The sequence below is a fragment of the Acomys russatus genome, chromosome 11, assembly GCF_903995435.1.
Source record: "Acomys russatus chromosome 11, mAcoRus1.1, whole genome shotgun sequence".
Taxonomy (NCBI): domain Eukaryota; kingdom Metazoa; phylum Chordata; class Mammalia; order Rodentia; family Muridae; genus Acomys; species Acomys russatus.
The window spans coordinates 13,226,489-13,245,567 of record NC_067147.1 but is presented as its reverse complement, the minus strand read 5'-3'; the positions used below and the strand labels follow the sequence as shown (position 1 = coordinate 13,245,567).

General features: G+C 45.3%; 1 protein-coding gene across 4 annotated transcripts in view; it reads right to left on the bottom strand.

The window, feature by feature from the left end:
• Runx2 (RUNX family transcription factor 2) overlaps positions 1 to 19,079 on the bottom strand; it is a 135,020-nt gene that overhangs the window by 53,409 nt on the left and 62,532 nt on the right. For 2 of the 4 annotated variants that reach the window (XM_051152914.1, XM_051152915.1), the window contains exon 4: positions 2,596 to 2,769. The exons of the other annotated variants lie outside the window; for them this stretch is intronic. In XM_051152914.1, the coding sequence (XP_051008871.1) occupies positions 2,596 to 2,769 (174 nt within the window). The remainder of the gene's footprint in view (positions 1 to 2,595; positions 2,770 to 19,079) is intronic. 4 annotated transcript variants of the gene reach the window in all.

Sequence of the window (19,079 nt, the reverse complement as noted above, 5' to 3'; positions counted from 1 at the left end):
CCAAGACATAAATCAGCCCCTTAAATGAAGATGGCACTTCCCTCTTCCCCCTGCATGTGGTGGGACATGCATAAAAGCACACTTACTAAATAAACAAAAGCATAATCCAAGACTAAATCCACCCATTCACCATGGTCTAGCTACTGCCCCGGGTGTTTCCGGATTTTTCTACCTGTCTGGGTTCATGCAGGTATCTTTGTTACCTCCTCCCTAACAGTATGAGGTCATTTAAAGAAAGTTCACACAACCAAGAGCAGCAGAGCGTGTCACAGACACACATGTGCACCCTCCCAATTGGGAGGCTGAAGAAAAGCTGCTGTACCCTCAGGAGAAGCCTGGGGAAGACAGTGACGACACCAGTGATGACACCAGTGACAACAACCGACCTGCAACTGATTCCACCAGTAGCATAGCCTCCAAATGAAGAACTAATATTTTAAAAATGAACTTCCAAGATGCTACCAGTACCTATGGACTTTCATATTTTCATTTTAAGAAATATACCCAGAGAATGAAAAGTCACTGTCCCGCCACTAATGGGCTGAACAACTGCAAGCAAGGATCTTGACCTTCCCAAGAGGGAGGATGGAGGAGAGAAGCTGCCACTCTTCAGAGGCGGCTCATGCTCCTGATAGCGCTCAGATGCTCAGTCCCCCATCCTCTCCTGCATTCTCAGAGCCTCGCTCTTGCATCTGGGCACAGGGATGCTGCTAAAGATAGCCCCTTGCCAGTGCCTTTCCAGTGCCTGCCTTAATGATGTCTAAAGCACCTTTTTAGGTTCTGGGCTTCTGGAACTTCTCTGTGACTCCACTTTTAGATTTAAGTGTTAGAAGTGAATCTAACACTAGACAGAGTCAGGGGGTCACTTTAAAGAACAGTTGTAGGAGGCTAGAAAGATGACTCAGCAGTGAGGAGCACTTGCTGCTCTTATAGAGAGAGGGTCCAGGTTTGGGTCCCAACACCCATGGTGGCTCAAAAAACATCTGAAGCTTCAGTTGCTGGCAATCTGATGCCCTCTTCTGGACTCTGAGAGCACCACATTCCTATGGAACTCATACATACACACAGGCTGACACTCATACACATTAAAGTAAGTAAAATATTAAAACTATTAGTCATTAGTATATTGACAAATAGTTAAATATTAGAATATAGAAATAAAAATGTAAGTACACTAGTGGTTACAAAATCATACTATGTATGTATTAGGTATGTCTATAAAATTATTCAAGATTACAAATAATGTAAGAGCAGATACACACACACACACACACACACACACACACACACACAAGTATATGTGAACATGCACACACAGTCTAAGAATTATTATAAGATAGCTACTTCAAATTTTAATCAAGTAAAGTCCATTACTTTAAGTTTGTAATATTCACAAACTAGTGTGAATTTCACCCTTGCACTTTTTATCACCAACAGATCTAATACACATTTTAGCCTTTTGCCTCATGTGTGCTGTTTAAAGTTTCATATAGGTTAAGACATGGTCTTCTTCACAGAGCGCTAACATTCTTCTGATGCAGCTACCCTGTGCTCTCCAAAGTGTCGATGCATGTATTTTTTACAATTCCATATCCAAATAGGCAAGTACATCCACTTAACACACTCACAAAAAGAAAAATCTACTCTGAGGAAATATCCAAGAAAGAGGTAGGCCATGCACATTTATGTTTTGAGACCACTAAGGACACTTAAATATACCCACTGCAGAGGAAAACTTAGCATCAAAAGATGCACACTTAGGGCTTCTTGAATTTGACTCATTTTCTCACTAGTCTAGCCCGCCTCTAGCAAAGACAGCAAGAGATGATGTAATATTCTTTGACCTCTCGATATTTTTGATACACAAATAAAAAGACCTGCCATGATCCACACATTCTTGTCAATGGGACCTAAGAGAAATCACACTGATCCTAAAGTGAGATCTGTGTTTGCACCAGTGGGGCACAAAACCAGAAAGAGCTGGGATCTTAGCACGCGTCATACACCAGCGATGGCGTCATGCTGGCGTTAAGAAGAGACATAAAGCTCACTGAAACACAGAAAGAAATCCAATGTGGAGAACTGGAGTTAAGCACGAACCTGAAGCGGTTCCATCTGCCTGAAGAGCTATTCACTGACCGTGCCTCCCAACCACCAATCAATACTTCCTGTTGGCCCTGGGAAATTTTGCAGCAAACTAAATAAAACAGTTATACACATAAGAAATGTAAGCTCAAGTCAGAGTCCATACCACTCATCGTCTCATGGTGAGGGCGTGATACAGTCCCCTGCACCACCTAGATACCATATAGAATATATAGTATGCATCCTCCCGCAGCTCAGCTCTTCCCGTCCCGCCAGACTGTACATGACATCGCTGCACAGCACAGCATTAGCACAAACCTTCATTTTTATCCCAAAGTTGTTGAATGTCAAAATGCTCTTAATAAAAAGGAAGAAATGAGCATCTTCGCGTCTTAATTCTTTCCCAAGCCAATCCAAAGCTCTGGAAGGCATGAAATAAACACATCTTATCTGGTAGCCCCTCACCCCCAGCCTGCCAGACTCCAAGTGAAACCTATGTGGCTGTCTTACCTGTAATCTGACTCTGTCCTTGTGGATTAAAAGGACTTGGTGCAGAGTTCAGGGAGGGCCGTGGGTTCTGAGGCGGGACACCTACTCTCATACTGGCATGAGGGATGCGCCCTAAATCACTGAGGCGGTCAGAGAACAAACTAGGTTTAGAGTCATCAAGCTTCTGTCTGTGCCCTGGAAACAGCAAATCATAAAATAAAAGCAGATTAATTAGCTGAACAATTGACCGTGCTAAATAGATATGTGAACATACATACTGGGTGCTCTAAGCCAATGAATTATCAATACTGATATCTATTATGATGAGTCTATGCAAACTGCTCTCCAAGCATTGCGGGGTGGGAGGCCTTCCTTATTCTGTCTATATATGGAGAGCTGAGGGTCCCAAGGGTGACATGGAGTCAAGGGCTTGAGTGGACTCTTGGGGTGACTCCTCTAGTCCTGTCAAGGAAAGGATGAGGAGACTGGGTACATACTAGGGAACCCTTCTTGTTCCCAGATGGGGGACCCCCACCTGAAAGTTCAGGGGGTCTACTGCACTGTCACAGAACTGGGGCAAACACATTCTTAAAGACAAATTTCCATAGTGACTATAGTAATTTTTTTCTTACAACTGCCTACCGATTCCTTGCTGACAAGTTAAAACTCAATAAAGGAAACCAGAAAGGAAAAAGAAAGGTAAAAGGGAAGAGAGAAGGAAAGGAGGGGAAGAGAAGGAAGAGGTGGGAAGCAGATACAGAAGCAAAGAAAGTCAAGTTGTCCAGGGGCATCTGGGTATTTTGAGAAATGGTAAAAGCCTCAAAGTACATAATAAACTGTGTTAAATCAGAGAGAATATGTTTTATTTAAAACCTACTACTGTAGTTTTATGCGAGAAATTGGAAAATGCTGCTGGGCTAAATAGGTAAATGTGAATGTGACAACCCATTATTTGAGGGACAGGAGAGAAAGGGAGAGGGGGGGAGAGAAAAAAGGGAGGGGGCGGGAGAGGGAAGGAGGAAGAGGGAGGGAGAGAGAGAGAGAGAGAGAGAGAGAGAGAGAGAGAGAGAGAGAGACCTTTTCTTCTGGTTTATTCAAGTTGTAAAGCAAAGAAAACCTGGGAATTAAAGATATATGCAAATTAAAATAGATCAAAGTACTAAAACATCTTCAAAAATCACACACCCATCCATTAGTGCTGTCTTGGTGCAGTGGCAGAGTGTGGCTGTGCAACCACCATGAAAGCAGAGATGTGCTGGGAAGCCCTATCTGCTGCTCGGCATGCTAGACTGCACGCTCCAACAAGGGGGAGCTGACGCAAGGAACATTGCTACAACAATGACCAGATGGAAAATGCATTCTGAAGCAAAACTCATCGGAGGAAAAAATGCTGAACACGGATCATTAATCGCCTTGGGGATGGGTGTCTGTCACTCCCCTAAGTGGTGACACCTTACCTCCCCCTTCTTGCCTACAGGACAAGGGGGATAAATGTGTCAGCAGAGGGTTAGGTTGAGCATTAGAATTCTCCAGCTATAAGCTGTCTTCATAAGGCAAATTCCTCATTTTATTTGCCCCAAAATGTATTTTCCTGTCTCCTTTTTCATTGCCTACCTAGCCCAAAGAAAACAGACCGGAAGCCAAGGCTTGGTAATATGAGTGTAGCTGTCTCCACAGCCAAGCATGTTCCAACTGGGCCCATTAACTGAGATGCACCCCCCGCCAACCCTACTTCCTGCCAGTGTGTGTTTTGGGCATTGGATGTAACAGAAGGAATCGAGCTAGTTGAAAACATGATGGGGGGGGGGGGAGGAAATCCATTCCATTGCTAATTATTATTTTCCCCATTTTATACAGATCTCAAATAGATTTGAGAAACCTAAAGGTTTTTAGAGGTGACCCAAAACAGCCCCTAGACCCCAACTGAGGTCTGCCCAGGCAGGGTAACTAGGCCGTGGCCCTCAACTATTGACAAGCTTGCCTAGAATGAAGCCACAGCCCTAACACATATGAATGAGCTTTCTGCTCACGGCGAGGTCCTATTAATCAATGTTGGCATTCTGTCTTCCTCTCTGAGCTGCCCCTGGTGACTCAGAGGGCCCACAACACTTAAGGAGGAATCCCAGTGAAGTATCAAGACTAGTTTTTAACTTACGAAGAAAGACTAGCCACAGTTCAATTACAAAAATAATAACTCCTCCAATACCATAATAAATGGCCATAGCATACCACACTGAACTCCTAGCTGTGTAGCTCCCTGGGTCTAGCTAGTTTCATAATCACGGAATTGTTACACATTGCATGGCATCTCTCTCTCTGCTCCTCCTCCTCCCCCTCCTCCTCCTCCTTCCTCTCTCTCTCTCTCTCTCTCTCTCTCTCTCTCTCTCTCTCTCTCTCTCTCTCTCTCTCTCTCTCTCTCTCTCTCTCTCCACAGCTATAAAAGCTTATAGGTTTGTCCCTGAGAGTTATTTTCCTAATGAGCCACTTTCTAGAGTGGCAAATTTCCTGAAGGCTGAAGTGAAAGCTGTGTGATCTTACACAGACACGTATATACTGGGATATGAGTTCAGCACGTGTGGGTATATGGGCATATTTCTATTTACTCTTAGCTGTCCCTATTTGGAGACCATGGGCATTTAATAGCCCTTGGATGTGAAAATTTTAAAGAGCAGGTGACATTTTAAAGGGCTCTGTGACTTTTTAAGAGTTATCCTCCAAGACAGCTACAGACAACCCAGAATAACCGATAGAGTTTCTATCGGAGAACGCCAATATATAAAAGTACATGCATTTTCCGTGTTTCTCTAGCCTCTCCTAGCAGCCGCCACAACCACAACAAGATTCTTCCAGCACAACGCCAAACAAAAGCCAGGCAGGTTCTTCATCTTTCAACCATGACAAATAGTGGCTGCCGCTAAACCACATCAGGGGATACTCAAATGACAGGCTGAAAGACATGCAGTCATCAGCACGCAGGCAATCCCTTCAGAAACTGAGAACGCAGGACACAAAGGAGTCCCAGGTTCAGGCAAGGACAGAGTAATTGGTCGCATTGTCTCGAGGCCTGAACCTTACTCACCCCTAAAAAGGAGCTAATCCAAGCAGAAGGCGGATACAAAGAGTGGGCAACTTTTCGATCACTTGCTACTCTAGGGAAAGACTTTAGGAACTGCAGAGGTAGCTCAGTGGATAAAGTACCTCTTGCTCAAGTTTGAGGACCAGAGTTCCGATCCTCAGAGCCCAGTAAGTTGGGTAAGCATGGGGGCCCACATAATTCCAGCACTCAGAAGGCACAGACAGGGGATATGTGGAGCAACCTGGTTAGCAAGGCTACCCCGTATCAGTGAACTCTGGGTCCCAGTGAGAGACTTTACTCAGTGAACAAGATGGACAGCAACTCAGGAAGAATCCTGACATCAGCCTCAGACCTCTACATATAGACACACACAGATGGACACACAGGAACACCTACCTATCCACACTCATGAAAACGCATGCTCATACAAGACACACACACACACACACACACACACACACACACACACACATGTCTATGAGGGCAGGGCTTGTGAAAGTACAGTCCTGGGCCCTCCTGTCTAACTGAACTTCCTCTCGAAGCCAGGCATCCTTCCAGACTGCCTAAATAGGAAAAGTCTCTCTCAGGCTCTGAACGATAAGGCCATCTAGGTCCCAGAGTAGATAGGTTAAATTAAATTCCTCGGGTGGGTTCTGGAGCAAGCGTTATATTACTGAAGCTCCGTGTGATCTGATGTGCAGGCAGGGATGAAAAACTACTGCCCAGGAGAGTCTGAGGCCCAGCACAAATGCCGCCTTCACACCGACAACTCCCCCATTTCCAGATGGAGCTCTGTCATCTGTCCTGGCTTCCAGGTCTCTATCTCCTGTTGCCTCTGTGACAGATGCCCTGGCATGTGTCACTGCTGTCTTAAATGTAGTATGCTCCAAAGACAATTCTCAAGTCTCGCTCCCAAACATCCTAATTGCGCCAATTCAGTCCCTAATGTCAATGAACATCACTGGCCACTCAGGTGCTTGGAGTCAATAGCCTAGGTATTTTCCTTAGTCCTCACCCCCCACAGTCAGTCCACACCCCAAGTCCTGAAATTCCTGTCTTGATACTCTGCCTCCTATCTCCTCGGTACAGGAGTCTCAGAGTCTACCCGATTCTCTCTCTCTCTCTCTCTCTCTCTCTCTCTCGCACTGTCTGTTCTGAAGTTTCCCATGCCAAGACTCTATATCCCTGAGATACAAATCTTGATTTTTTTTCCCCCAGTATGCCCCACTCCCTCTTATTGCTTAGTTCTAGAGTGATTTCCACCTCCTTTGAGAGGCCTGGCCTGCTTCCCATAACCAAAATATGTTCCCACCCTCTTGAGCACAGCCTTTCTTTATTTCCTTTGTGGCAGTTGTCACAATCTGTAATTATCTTGTATATTTATTTGTCCCTCCTCAAAGACTCAAAATCCCATGAGAATGAGTGCCCTGTCTCTTGTGAGCAGCTGGGTTCTCAGCATCCACTCAGTGCCTGCCATACAGTAGGGGCTCCATCAATATTTATGCAAGGAATGATCATGTGAGCAGAGTTCCCTTTCAGAGAAATACCTTGATTGGAAGAAAACTTACTGGTACAGCGTACCAGTTTACAACACTAGCCCTTAAAAATGCTTCATGGTCTTTTGCAACGAAACGAAGCCAGTAGGCAAAACCTTTCTTCAGAAATAGGCCCTAGTTGGTGCTTCCTGGAAAACTAGACTAATGGACATCCATTTATGCTAAAGCTTACTTAAAAAAAAAAAAAAACAACAAAACCAAAACCAAAAACAAACAAACAAACAAAAAAACAAAACAAAAACCTCCCATTTCTCTTGCTGTAAACCTGAAGCATCATCAAAAGCCATTTAAAATTGGGTGACAGATGTAATTTTGACTCTATGCTTTAAAGCAATGTGCTTCTTTTATGGATGAGGACCCTGGGTCCCCATGGGAAGGACATGGCTTCCTCAAAGTCACATGGTTAGTGGTGGGACTCTGCTTGGGTTTCCTGATCACGGGCCTAATGTTCTTTTCTCTCCCGTTACCAACCAGCTTATTTTAAAACACAACAGTGCGGCAGAATTCATACAGGGGAAATCAGATCCAAAAATGAATTTTAAATGGAAAAGGGGGGGGGAAGCAGTTTTCAAAAAAGATGTCTTTCAAAAAGTCCCAGTGTGCGTGGGTGAATATGACTTTTGTTGCAATAAACTCAGGGGCACAAGAATAAAGCATGGGCAAAAGGTCACGGCATTCACACATGTGTACAGCAAAGAACACAGAAGGAACTGCTAAGCCCCTGGGTCACAGGGTAGTCAATAGCCCCACAGATCCACCCCTACACACATGCAGGATAGCAACCTGCCACTGGGACTTCTCCTTTCAAAACTCAGGCATCTGAAATTGGCATGAGGAGACTGGCCAAGTGTGGTCTGTGAGCCACGGAAGCAAAAGTCATCTCTACAGCATGACCCGCTTCGCTCATTTGTATAACAAGGACACTGAGCGATGTCTCACAGCTTCCGAGAACTACAATGCCCGAGCCAGAACCTCCCAATGGACGTAACTGTCTAGCCACATGACTTACGCTGGCCAGTCAGATAGCGCCTCCTCCAGGGGGCCAGCTACAGTAGGAAAACACTAGACAGGGTATTTTTCATAAAGAGTGTGCTGTGGAACATCTGGTCTACCCTAATGTGGAACAAAAAAGGCACATTGCTGATCACCACGTCCATATTAGGTTCGTGTAATCCAGTCATGTGATCCACACTAAACTCCGTAAGCAAAAGGAAAGGGAAGGAGACAGTATCTTTGCCTTGTGCAGTAGGAGAGGAAGGCAGCCATTATGTGTGACAGAAGAACAGCTGAGGTGAGGGGAAGAGTATAGGTGTTTAGCTTGGAGAGAACTGAGGACACTAGAATAGTATCAGTTCACATTTTTATTATATATATTTTTACATTTAAAATATAAAAGAAGCCATTTTTGTGATTTTTGTGTGATTCTTGTCTTTTTCTCAGGGGCACTGGCAGATACTTAAGGGTCAAATGTCATGGCCTCTAATTCTCACTTTAAAAGAGTTCAGCTAAATAACAGTTGAAGCAAACATGGCAAAATAAGCATACAAGGGACTAAGCAGTTACAATTACAGTAGATATATTTGTGAGCGTGTTTGTAAGCTCTTTCATTATAAACTAAACATGACAATAAAGGGCAATGTGGAAAGCATGGGGGAGTGCTTGGTTTTGACTAAAAGATTCACTGATGAGACCCCTGTGCCCATTCTAGGGCCAAGATTCTGGTAAGCCGAGGAGGAAGGGGACAGCTAGCTGTAAGACACGTGACAGAAACAAGAGAAACAGCGCGTGAGACAGATGATGTCACACATGGGGTGTTAATCTAATCCCAGGCCCACCCTCCTCCATATCCCCTAACTTCAGGCTAGGCCTCCGGCTCTTAGGCTGTGCAATCCGGTGTAGAGAGTGGCCGTCCAGAGGCAGGTTTCCTGACCTACAAAGTTATATTTGGCAGCGCTCAAACCTCTCTGCCATGCATGTGGGCTTCCCTGGAGCAGGGAAGTGACTGCAGGGGAGATGTTAGCTAATTATGTTGTCACCACGTATGTGACACCATGAGCTCTGCTCTAGCGCTAAGAAGTCTGAAGCCGCCGCAGGATATAGCAGCTCAACTCCGGGATATTGCGACAGAGATGCTCAAAGTGAAAGGAGAAGGCTTACATCTTTTTCTTTCTTTCTTTTCTTTCTTTCTTTCTTTCTTTCTTTCTTTCTTTCTTTCTTCCTTTTTCTTTTCCCAGAGTAAGCCTGCTCTGCATCAGCAGAGCTGTTATTCTACAGCAGCTCTGGGGCAAATTACCAAAGACCCTTAGCTCTAATCTCTCCATCCTGACAGCTGCCATCGCTGCCGAACAAGGTGTGTGTTTACAGGGAAGAGGGGACATTGTAAAGCCCGCATGGATTTAGCGCTGTCCTGTCTCGCAGTGTAATTATCATTATTTGACTCCAAATGACTTATTTTTAAAAACTGCCACTGAGAAAAGAGCTCAGCTTGGGTGTCCCTTAGCATTTAGGCTGATGGCTTCTAGCAAACACAGGGAGGGTTATGCAGACTCTTCAGAAAGCTAAGTTGAGGGCTGGCCTAAATAATTTATGAGCCCTGAGGCTCTAGGTTTGAGGCTTTGACCTTCTTCACCCTACACGGGTGTGAAACCGAAAATGCCCTTAAGGAAAGTGAAGCTCTCCTCCGCCTGCACTCGGATATCTCCATTTCACGGGGGTGCTGAGGGGAGGCATCGAAGACCCACGCCCTTGCATTTCTTAGTTAGCATACTTTCCTTTCTCTCTCTCTCATCTCAAACCACCCAAGTCAGCTTCATCTCTGGTCTCCTGACATCTGTCACATCACCATCTTCTGGTCATCCGGTCCCCCGTCCAGCTTACCTATATTTCTACCACCTCCTTTCCTAAAGCCCATGTTGTCCAGCCAGGGCCATTCCTACAGCATCCTACGGAATGGGACTTTTGTTTCCCATACCCACTAGAGCCGCTCCCTAGGAGTTGTAGGCTGAGGCTCATACCACAGAGCAACAGCAGCAGCAGCCTAACTCATTCAAGGAGCTAGGTCACATAACCCCAGGAAGGGACCCCATTCCTTCACCAACTATAAACACAGCCCCTAACAATTTCTGGGCCCCCCAACCCCAAATCTCATGTTACTTACCACCTTACCCCCTCAAACCCAGCAAAGAGGAACCTGGCGATATGGTCCTAGCGTGTGCAGTGACTCTTGTTTGCAGAGACTCACAACAGTCTACCCACCACTCTTGGAAGAAGTCTGAGGTCTTTGTCCAATATGTCACCTCAACTTAAGACACATTCTCTCATCAACTGCACTTGGCAAAAAATCTCCTCCCAGGCCGGCCTCAGTCATCACACTACTCTGGTGTTTTCTGTCTATGTGACTCCCCTGATTTCTATTTTGACAGCTGAACACAGCTCAACCAAGTGTTACATCCATGGTACATGGTTACACTTGGGTACAAGAGGCATTCAGTAAGCATCAGCCTGCTGCAAACTGACATAAAATATTTATACAGAATTTCAAAGCCTGTTATTCTAGATGTTTCTCAACTTGACTAGTCATTCTTTGAGGACGTTTGTCATGTGTTCCACGAACCACAATCTTAATGGAGATGCGTACAAGAAAGAACTGAGATTAACTTGAAATCATCTTTCCTTTTGTCCCGTGGAAGGCAGAGGGAACCGGGAGGAAGGCTGGGAGGCATTTCCACAGTAAAATTGACGAGCTGCTCATGTCTGTTGGAGAAGGCTGCTGAACCATCTTTTTTCCTAACCCTATACTATCATCTGGTTTAAGCCAAAACTATTTCTAGACTAGAATAACAAAAGACACTTTAAAATCACTGTCATATTTAAGGTCTGTAGCCACTCTAAGCCACTGGTAAGAACAGCCATGCGGTATCACGCGGGACAGCTCAAGGCTGGAGACAGCTCTAGAGCAGTGTTAGCCTACAGCTGAAAACAGGGGACCACACATCACAAACAAGCCTTCCAGGAGATCATCCTCTGGTGGCATCTCAAAAATGAGCTTCTCTCTCTGGGGCCCCTCTGAACATATAAAGCAATTTCTTAAAGAAAAACAATCGCAGTCTCCAGCATGAATCTCTGAGAGTGCCTTCTGGTCCCCAGAGACAGGCACACAGTTCAGCGTTTATCCAGAGACAGACAGGAGGAATCACTTCACCCAAGAAAGGACTGAAGCTCTTCCAGGCTCTTGGGTAAAATATAATTATGGAAAAGAAAAATATAATCTACTCTAGAGACATAATTATAGAGTTAGGCCATAGACTCCATAGAAATATTCTAGGAACTTTAGCTCTTTTTTTTTTTTTTAACGTTAAAAGTTGAATTTTCTTCCTCTTAATAAGAGGCACCAGTCCAGATTAGCAACAGAAAGTCATATACAAGCATTTCTTTAAGTACAAGTAGCTAATATGAGAGAGACATGAAGGCCTGCTGGGTTAGCTGCCCGGTTCAAAACGTAGGCTTCTGAAAGTTGAGAAGGTCAAGATCTTTCAAGAAAAAAATGCAAACGAAAGAGCTGGTGCAATACTAATTTGCATGAACAGAAATTCAGGTTCTTTTATAACTTTTACCTTCTGGGGATGTGGCAAACACAGCAACCAAAGTATAAATATCACGGGGGGGGGGCAGGGGGAGAGGACGGGGAGTGGGGAACAAGACAGGGTAGAGCTACAGAGCTAGACCATGGCCAGTCCCACCTCAGGGATAAAGTCCAATAAAGAAACTTCAAACATGCTCTCTTGTCTTGGAATAATGGACTCAAAGAATTTCAGATGTTTAAGCAGAAAGAAACTCCTGAGAGCTTAAACAGGGTGTATTTAACCTGTGTGTGTGTGTGTGTGTGTGTGTGTGTGTGTGTGTGTGTGTGTGTCCTCCCCCTCTCTCTCCTTCTCTCCCTCCCTCTCTCTCATCCCTCTCTCCCTCTCCTCTCTTTCCCTTTCCCTCCCCCATTTTCTTTCCTTCCCTCCATCTTCTTCTCCCTGCCTCCCTCCCTATCTCCCCCCCTCCTTCGCTGGAGATCAACCTCAGGCCCTCGCTCATGCTGAGCCACCACTGCACCACTGAGCCATATCTATAGACCTGAGAAGAAAGATTTTCCGAATGTACAGAAAAGACCATCTGAAAGCATAACGGGACGGAGTGTGAGAAGATGAGGGTTGGAGGAAAGAGCCGGAACGAGCACGCAGACGTTGCCACACAGCACCCAGAGGACAACGTGCAGAAGTTCATTCTCTCATTTTGTCCTGTGGGTCCCGCGGATTGAACTCAGAACCACAGGCTTGGCAGCAAGCACCTTGACCTGCTGCGCCACCTCTCTGGCCCAGTAGCAAACTCTTTATTTTACACAATTAATTAATTCCCAGGGGGAAAAAATACTGTTGACTTATTCATCCACTCCTCTGGCCTGATACAACCCTCATTTTTTATAGACCAAATTCTATAAAGGGAAATACCAAGAAAGAGAAGCAAAGGCTGAAAGAAAGAATTTGCTGGTATTATACTCAGTCCCTCTGACTCTCTTGACCATGGTACATCTCATCCCACTAAGGACACCTCAGCATCATGCCCAGCATCATGCCTGGACATCGGAGTGTGCATCCTGTTCTTTAACTTTCCAGGAAATTAACAGAAGGTCCATATCTCTGTCTGTCTCTCTGTCTCTCTCTCTGTCTCTCTGTCTCTGTCTCTCTCTCTCTCTCTCTCTCTCTCTCTCTCTCTCTCTCTCTCTCTCTCTCTCTCTCTGACTCCAACATTTGCTGTGACACTGGAACTAGGTCCTCTGAGTTCTTTCAGCATGGTAGATTCACACATACCATAGTTATTTGTAGTACAGTTTCAGAAAACCAGCGAGAAATGTGAAGTTACTTTTAATGGAAATGGGGCTCACGTGGCTGAACAAAAAGCATCACTGTTTTGGGGGGGTTGGTTTGGTTTGGTTTGGTTTGGTTTGCCAGTGACCCAGCTAAACATGGATGGCAGTATTCTTCAACGAGCCTGGTGACAGCCAGCCCACAGGCTGTCACACAATCCCCGGAACCTAAGCCCAGTTTCCTTTACATACATACTTAGTTGCTCTTTCAGGATTATGGTCTGGTATATGTGTTTTGAGGAGGGAAGGGGAAGGGAGGGGAAGAAGGATTATGAAGTGTGAAACACTCGTCTCAGGGTTGCTACCCACAGCCATGAAACATCATTCTCAACTTTCCCATTTCTATGAGGGGAAGAGAATGTTAAAAAGCAATAACCAGGGGAAAAGTCAGCCAGCTCCCACAGCTTGGTCTACTGTGCTGAATGGCAGCAAAGATCACAGAAGGAAAAGAGAAAGAATGGGGGGGGGTTCCTAACTTGAGCTGGACCTGTTCCAGCTGGCAAGATGAGGTGATTTTCTTAACACTTGCAAAACCTGATTACACTTTTAAAGCTATGAAGAAGAGGGAGATGTAAACACAGCCATTAAGGCAGATTTGAAGTGCTTAGTTTTAATCTAGTCTTAGGCTCCCCCAATTGTACACCGTTCTGCACTTCTCTGTTTGCAAAACCTCACAATGACACATGGGGTTCACTCAGTGTCCTCTGACTGGCAAATTATATCCACTGAGCTCTGTTGCTACTGTCTCAGGTCAGATGTGAACGGAGCAGCCGCGCAAGCAATAATAGATGGATCTCTGTCAGAAGTATGCACAACGTCGGACGGAGTCTGTTTTACTACATTAAGGGACCGTTATGTTTATATATGTGCAACAGGTCTTACACAGATTGTTTAAACATGATTAAAGAAGAGATGTCTTTGAAACAACCCCCTAATAAAACTCAGATGGGCAAGGAGCTGAGCGGGAGTCAACAACATAGCATAAAAATCATTTCTCTCTAAGCTGAAAGGAATATATGATATAAACTCCCAAATAAAAGGTTTTTTATAAGTGAAACTCCAGGGATTACTGCATGTATCGGCACCCTCTTGCACCGGAATAGCATTTATCCACCCATCTATCTACTTTCCCCTAATGGTACTGCATACTTTACCAGCCCTGATAGACAGATAATTGCCCTCTTCAGCCATGTGTAATGAAGGGAGTCTGCTGTGCTAATCCCAACCTCCTTGTCTTCTGTGGACTCTGATTAGGGAACTCAGAAATCTACTCCTTCGTGCCCACACTACCGGAGTTTCACGTTCCTATTCAGAGCTGCTGAAGTGTTCCTGCATTCCACTCTGTCATGAAAGGTGCCAAGTATTTTGAGTAGGATCAAGTGAGAGTTTCACAAAGGGAACTTGAGCAGAGCCCTCAAGGGTGTTAGAAGGCAGCAAGCTTTGCCCGCCGCCCCCGCCCCCCGCCCTCCTTTCAAGACACGGGATCTCAGAGAGCCACACCGTTTGCAAGCTAAAGCAAAACGTGGGTTGAGATCGGTTAATATTTGCTTTAAAACGGCCAGTGATTAAAACTAGGTGTCATTTATTTCAAAGGCAAGTGAATTTTGTGGATTTCTCTCTGGAGGTTTTGTGTTGAATCATCACTTGTGACAGTTTTTTCGTAGGAAACAAAGACTGTATGCATTTTCTATACATACATGTGTATGAGTAAAAAGTCATATTACTCTACCATAGCCATACATGTATATGAGGGTCCAGCTGAAGAGACGCAGATGCTACTAGCCAATTTCTAGATAGTTCTAGATATCGGCTTCACTGCACATAGATACTGTCCTCTCAAGGCTCACTGTGCTCTGCTTTACAGTATTCCATAAACACACACCGGAAGCCTCTGCCCCTTGAACATGCCTTTTCTTATATATAAAGTTCCCAGCCTTGAGCCTGATTAGATGCCTTTTGTTTATTTAAAAGATGGGGAGACATGCTCACTGAGAAAGCAAAAGTGGGTAGAACCAACTAAAGAGTTGATGGTGGTTAAAATAGTTCTTTCCTGGGTCCTATCTGTTTCCTGGACCTCACACCGAAGATATTCTCAGAAAGTTAATGTTCCTTCTGCTCATACATACACACTTAAGGTGTGTTTACTGGCCTAATTGTTTAACAGGTCTTACTAGCCATCCTTAAAATCACACACACACACACACACACACACACACACACACACACACACACAGAGAGAGAGAGAGAGAGAGAGAGAGAGAGAGAGAGAGAGAGAGAGAGAGAGAGAGAAGGATAGTGTAATTTAAAGAGCGAGGAGGTATGCAACAGAAAGAGAGAGGCCTGAGTCTAAAGCTGGGCCTGACACATACAAGGAACATGAAAGTCCCAGCTTCTTTCCTATTTACCGCTACCTTTGGTGTCAGGCTGCATTCTAATCTGTCAAATGAGAACCTTGGAATCCGCACCACTGGGTGCCCTTAGGATGAAAAGTGTGAGAGGAGAAAAACCCTCACTCACTGACCAAACAGATATAAATCACTAGTCAGGTTTAACAGGTGCACTCCAATCACCATTTCGGATAAGGCACCCTGACTAGGAGGCTTACGATATACTGAGGGATGCACGAGAAAAGCAAATGGGTAGAGCAGCGTGATCAAACACCACAGAAGAAGGCAAACAAACACCCAGGGGAGATCCACGAAAATAAATGCTCAACCTCCAAGAGGGACAGAGAAGGCGCTGTAGAGGAGGCAGCCTCTGTGGAGATTCCAAGGGTAAGTAGAGTTCCGTCCAGCCTAGCGAGTGCAGAAGGCACTGCAGCCAGAAGGAACAGCAGGTGCAAAGGCGCAGAGATAAGGAAGGTACAGAGTGAGGCAATTAGGCACAGCTGGCACTGGGCCACAACCCTGTGGGTGGAAGGCAGTTGGGCAGATCGGATGCTGACGGGCCTTGTCACCATGCCACGGTGTCTGAACTTCATCCCGCAAATAGGCAGGAGCTGCTGAAGTATTTAAAGCAAGGGTGTGCCGTGAGCTGGCTCCGGCTTAGGGAGACCATGTTATTCACAGAAGACAGATATACAGGGAGACTCGCTAGAGGCATGAAATAAGCTGGGAAATTAAGCCTGCATTACAGGGCCAAGAGGGTAAGTGGTGAGCATGGATGCAGGTGACGCAGCTCCACTCACCGCATCAAGGGAATGCACTTGGGACGCGATTAGAAGTGCAGACGGGAGCTCACGAAGTAATTAAAAGATGTGAGGCTGAAAAGATGAGGTCTGAGCTTACTGTTGGGTTGACTGAGCTCAAAACTGCAAAACCTGAAGGAAGTTCCTGTTCAGGCAGAGAAGACTGGCCTCAGTGGAAGCTGGGAGCCCCAAATGCTATGCTTAAGACACGTGCTTGAAGTGTTCACGGAACTCGGGCAGGTGGAGGCACCAGGCAGTGACAGGAGTGTGTGTCTGAGGCACACTTCCAGGAGTCGTGCACACGTGATGGCGCCGATGGCATGGCAGCGGTGTGAGTGAGGATGCACACTCACGATAATGGGTCAAGAATGGGTGGAACAAAGCTTCCTACAAGGATCCCGGTGGAGTACGGACACACAGAAGGGCACCAAAATACTTCGGAATCCCCTCTGCTCCTGCTGTGATGTCACAAAGGAGCTTGCTGAGAGAGCCTTTCATGCAAGGGGATGAAATGAATTTGGTCACCATTAAAAGAGAAAAAAAAAAATTTCTCCACTCACTCTGTACCCAGTTCCCAAGCGACCTGGTTGATACCAGTGACTTCAAGTTTGCAAAACTGCCAAAAGTGAAAGTTCATCTCTCCTGACCTTTAGACTCACATTCTAGTTGCCTCTTGGGCATCTTCCTACAATCCTGTTAAGGGTAGGTATGCGCAGGGCTCGCTCACTCCTGGTGACGTGGTTTTTTTTTTTTTTTTTTACAGAAACGGAAGAAGTACCTCGCCTAAAAACCGTCACAAAGACACAGCTGCCAGACTTCTCTGTGCCAAGTCACAAGTCTGACTATGGCTCCGCAGCTCTTGTTTGCACAGACTACAGAGTGAGCAAAAAACGGTTCTGGCCCAAATGCTACGCTTGGAAATGCTGAGCTGGAGCCTGCCTTAAAGACCCAGGAGCATACAGGAATCAGGAAGTGGCAGCAAACATCCCTGAGACTTCCCATCTTCCCCCCAAAAAAGTTCCCTCAATTGGATGGGACAATTTATCTGACCACAGTTTTTAAAACTTTTTTTTTTTTTTTTTTTTTTTTTTTTTTACATTTTTGAGATTACAACTTAATTACAACACTTCCCCCTTTCCTTTTCTCCCTCCAAACCTTCCTATATACCCCTCGCTGCTCCACTTCAAATTAATGGCCTTAGGCCTTTTTCCTCCCTTTAACTAACAGTTACAGAATGCATACATGAATATACATACACATTCCTAAATACAACCTGTTCAATATACATAATGCCAACTGTATACATGTTTTCAAGACTGAACATTTGGCACAAAATAACCATCAGGTGTGGCCCTCCCTGGGGAAGGCCAGCACCTCCCATTCCCAGCTTCCCTCAGTTGCCCATACTCTTTATGTGGGCTGAGGCCTCCTGGGCTTTTCTCTGTCCAGTCTGCCCATCTGTGTCCGCCTCGTTCATCCCATATCTTTTTTTTTATCTGGCCATTTCTTATTCTACTGTTGGCCAGTGTGATAAGCTTAAAGGAAAACAGGAACAAATGACGGGTAGACTTAACCTGTTTTCCCTCCCCTCCCCCTTCCCGCATTTTCACTCCTGTTGCCTATCAGAAAATACTCAGGAGATAAAAAAAAAAAAAAGGAAAGGTGGGTGATGGCAGGGCAGGGATTCAAGGGAAAGAACACAAGTGATGCCATTTACAAAGCTGCAAACCTAAGCAAAAAGGTATATATAAACAGACTTTGAGAACAAAGTCTGAAAGTCTGAGCCAGCACGTTGGCCTGAGAATCCCCGGATCTCTTCCTTTTTTCTATATGAAAACAAAACTGCAGAGGTCATGAACCCTAGAACAATTGCAGAAACTACTTAGAGAATAAACAGAATTATTTGTGCATAATTACCTTCTATTCGATCCAAATAAGGCCCTAGCCTGGCCTGTGATTGCACGTACCAACTTCACAGTATGTTTGTGTGTCTTAACGTTGGCCCGAAAATTACGTACGCTGTACACGGACCTGTCTTACTCAGGACACACGCTCTGGCTGTGTCTACACTGTGCAGGCATCATTGCATCCGCGCAGGCGCAGCTCAGCAATCGCAGCTGCGACAAAGGTGGCGGGGTAATTACTGTCTTGGAGAAGGTGGCGTTTGAAGTTAGCACTGAACGTTAAAAAAGGTCCTGTACTAACTGAGGGGGAATAACCGGTGCTGGTTGAGCCAGAAGGAACCACCTGAGCCAAATCAGACGCACGTGATATTTCAGTTCCACCTCATAACTTCCTGCTACAGGCCTGGAAAGGGAGCCAGGGACAAGACGGAGGTGGGGAGTGGATGGTCACAAAAATGAAAGATTCAGAGTCTTGGTCTTCTGAAAGGTACAAAGCTGTCTACCCACAATTCTATACCCCAAATTTCTGCCAATAAGTCTAGTTACTGATCTTTGAGATCCCACTCAGATGCTTTAACATCTTAAATAAGACCCTCCTGTGAGCTTCCAAAGTGAAACTGCTCCTGATTGCCCCTGCCCGCTCCAGCCTCCAGGTTCTTATGGCCTTTCTTATTTTCTGTCACACAATCCCACGGTCTTTACTAGCTACAGCTTATGTCACTTAGAGTAGGTTTCGTGAGGGTTTTCTTTTTCAGTGCCTTTCTGAGTCAAGTGATGGGTCAGAGATGACTAGGTTCTCCCCGTGTCTACAGCACTTTTGAAACTATGCGTGGCAGGCACCCTCTGCGCGCTTGTTGAATAAATAAAAGAT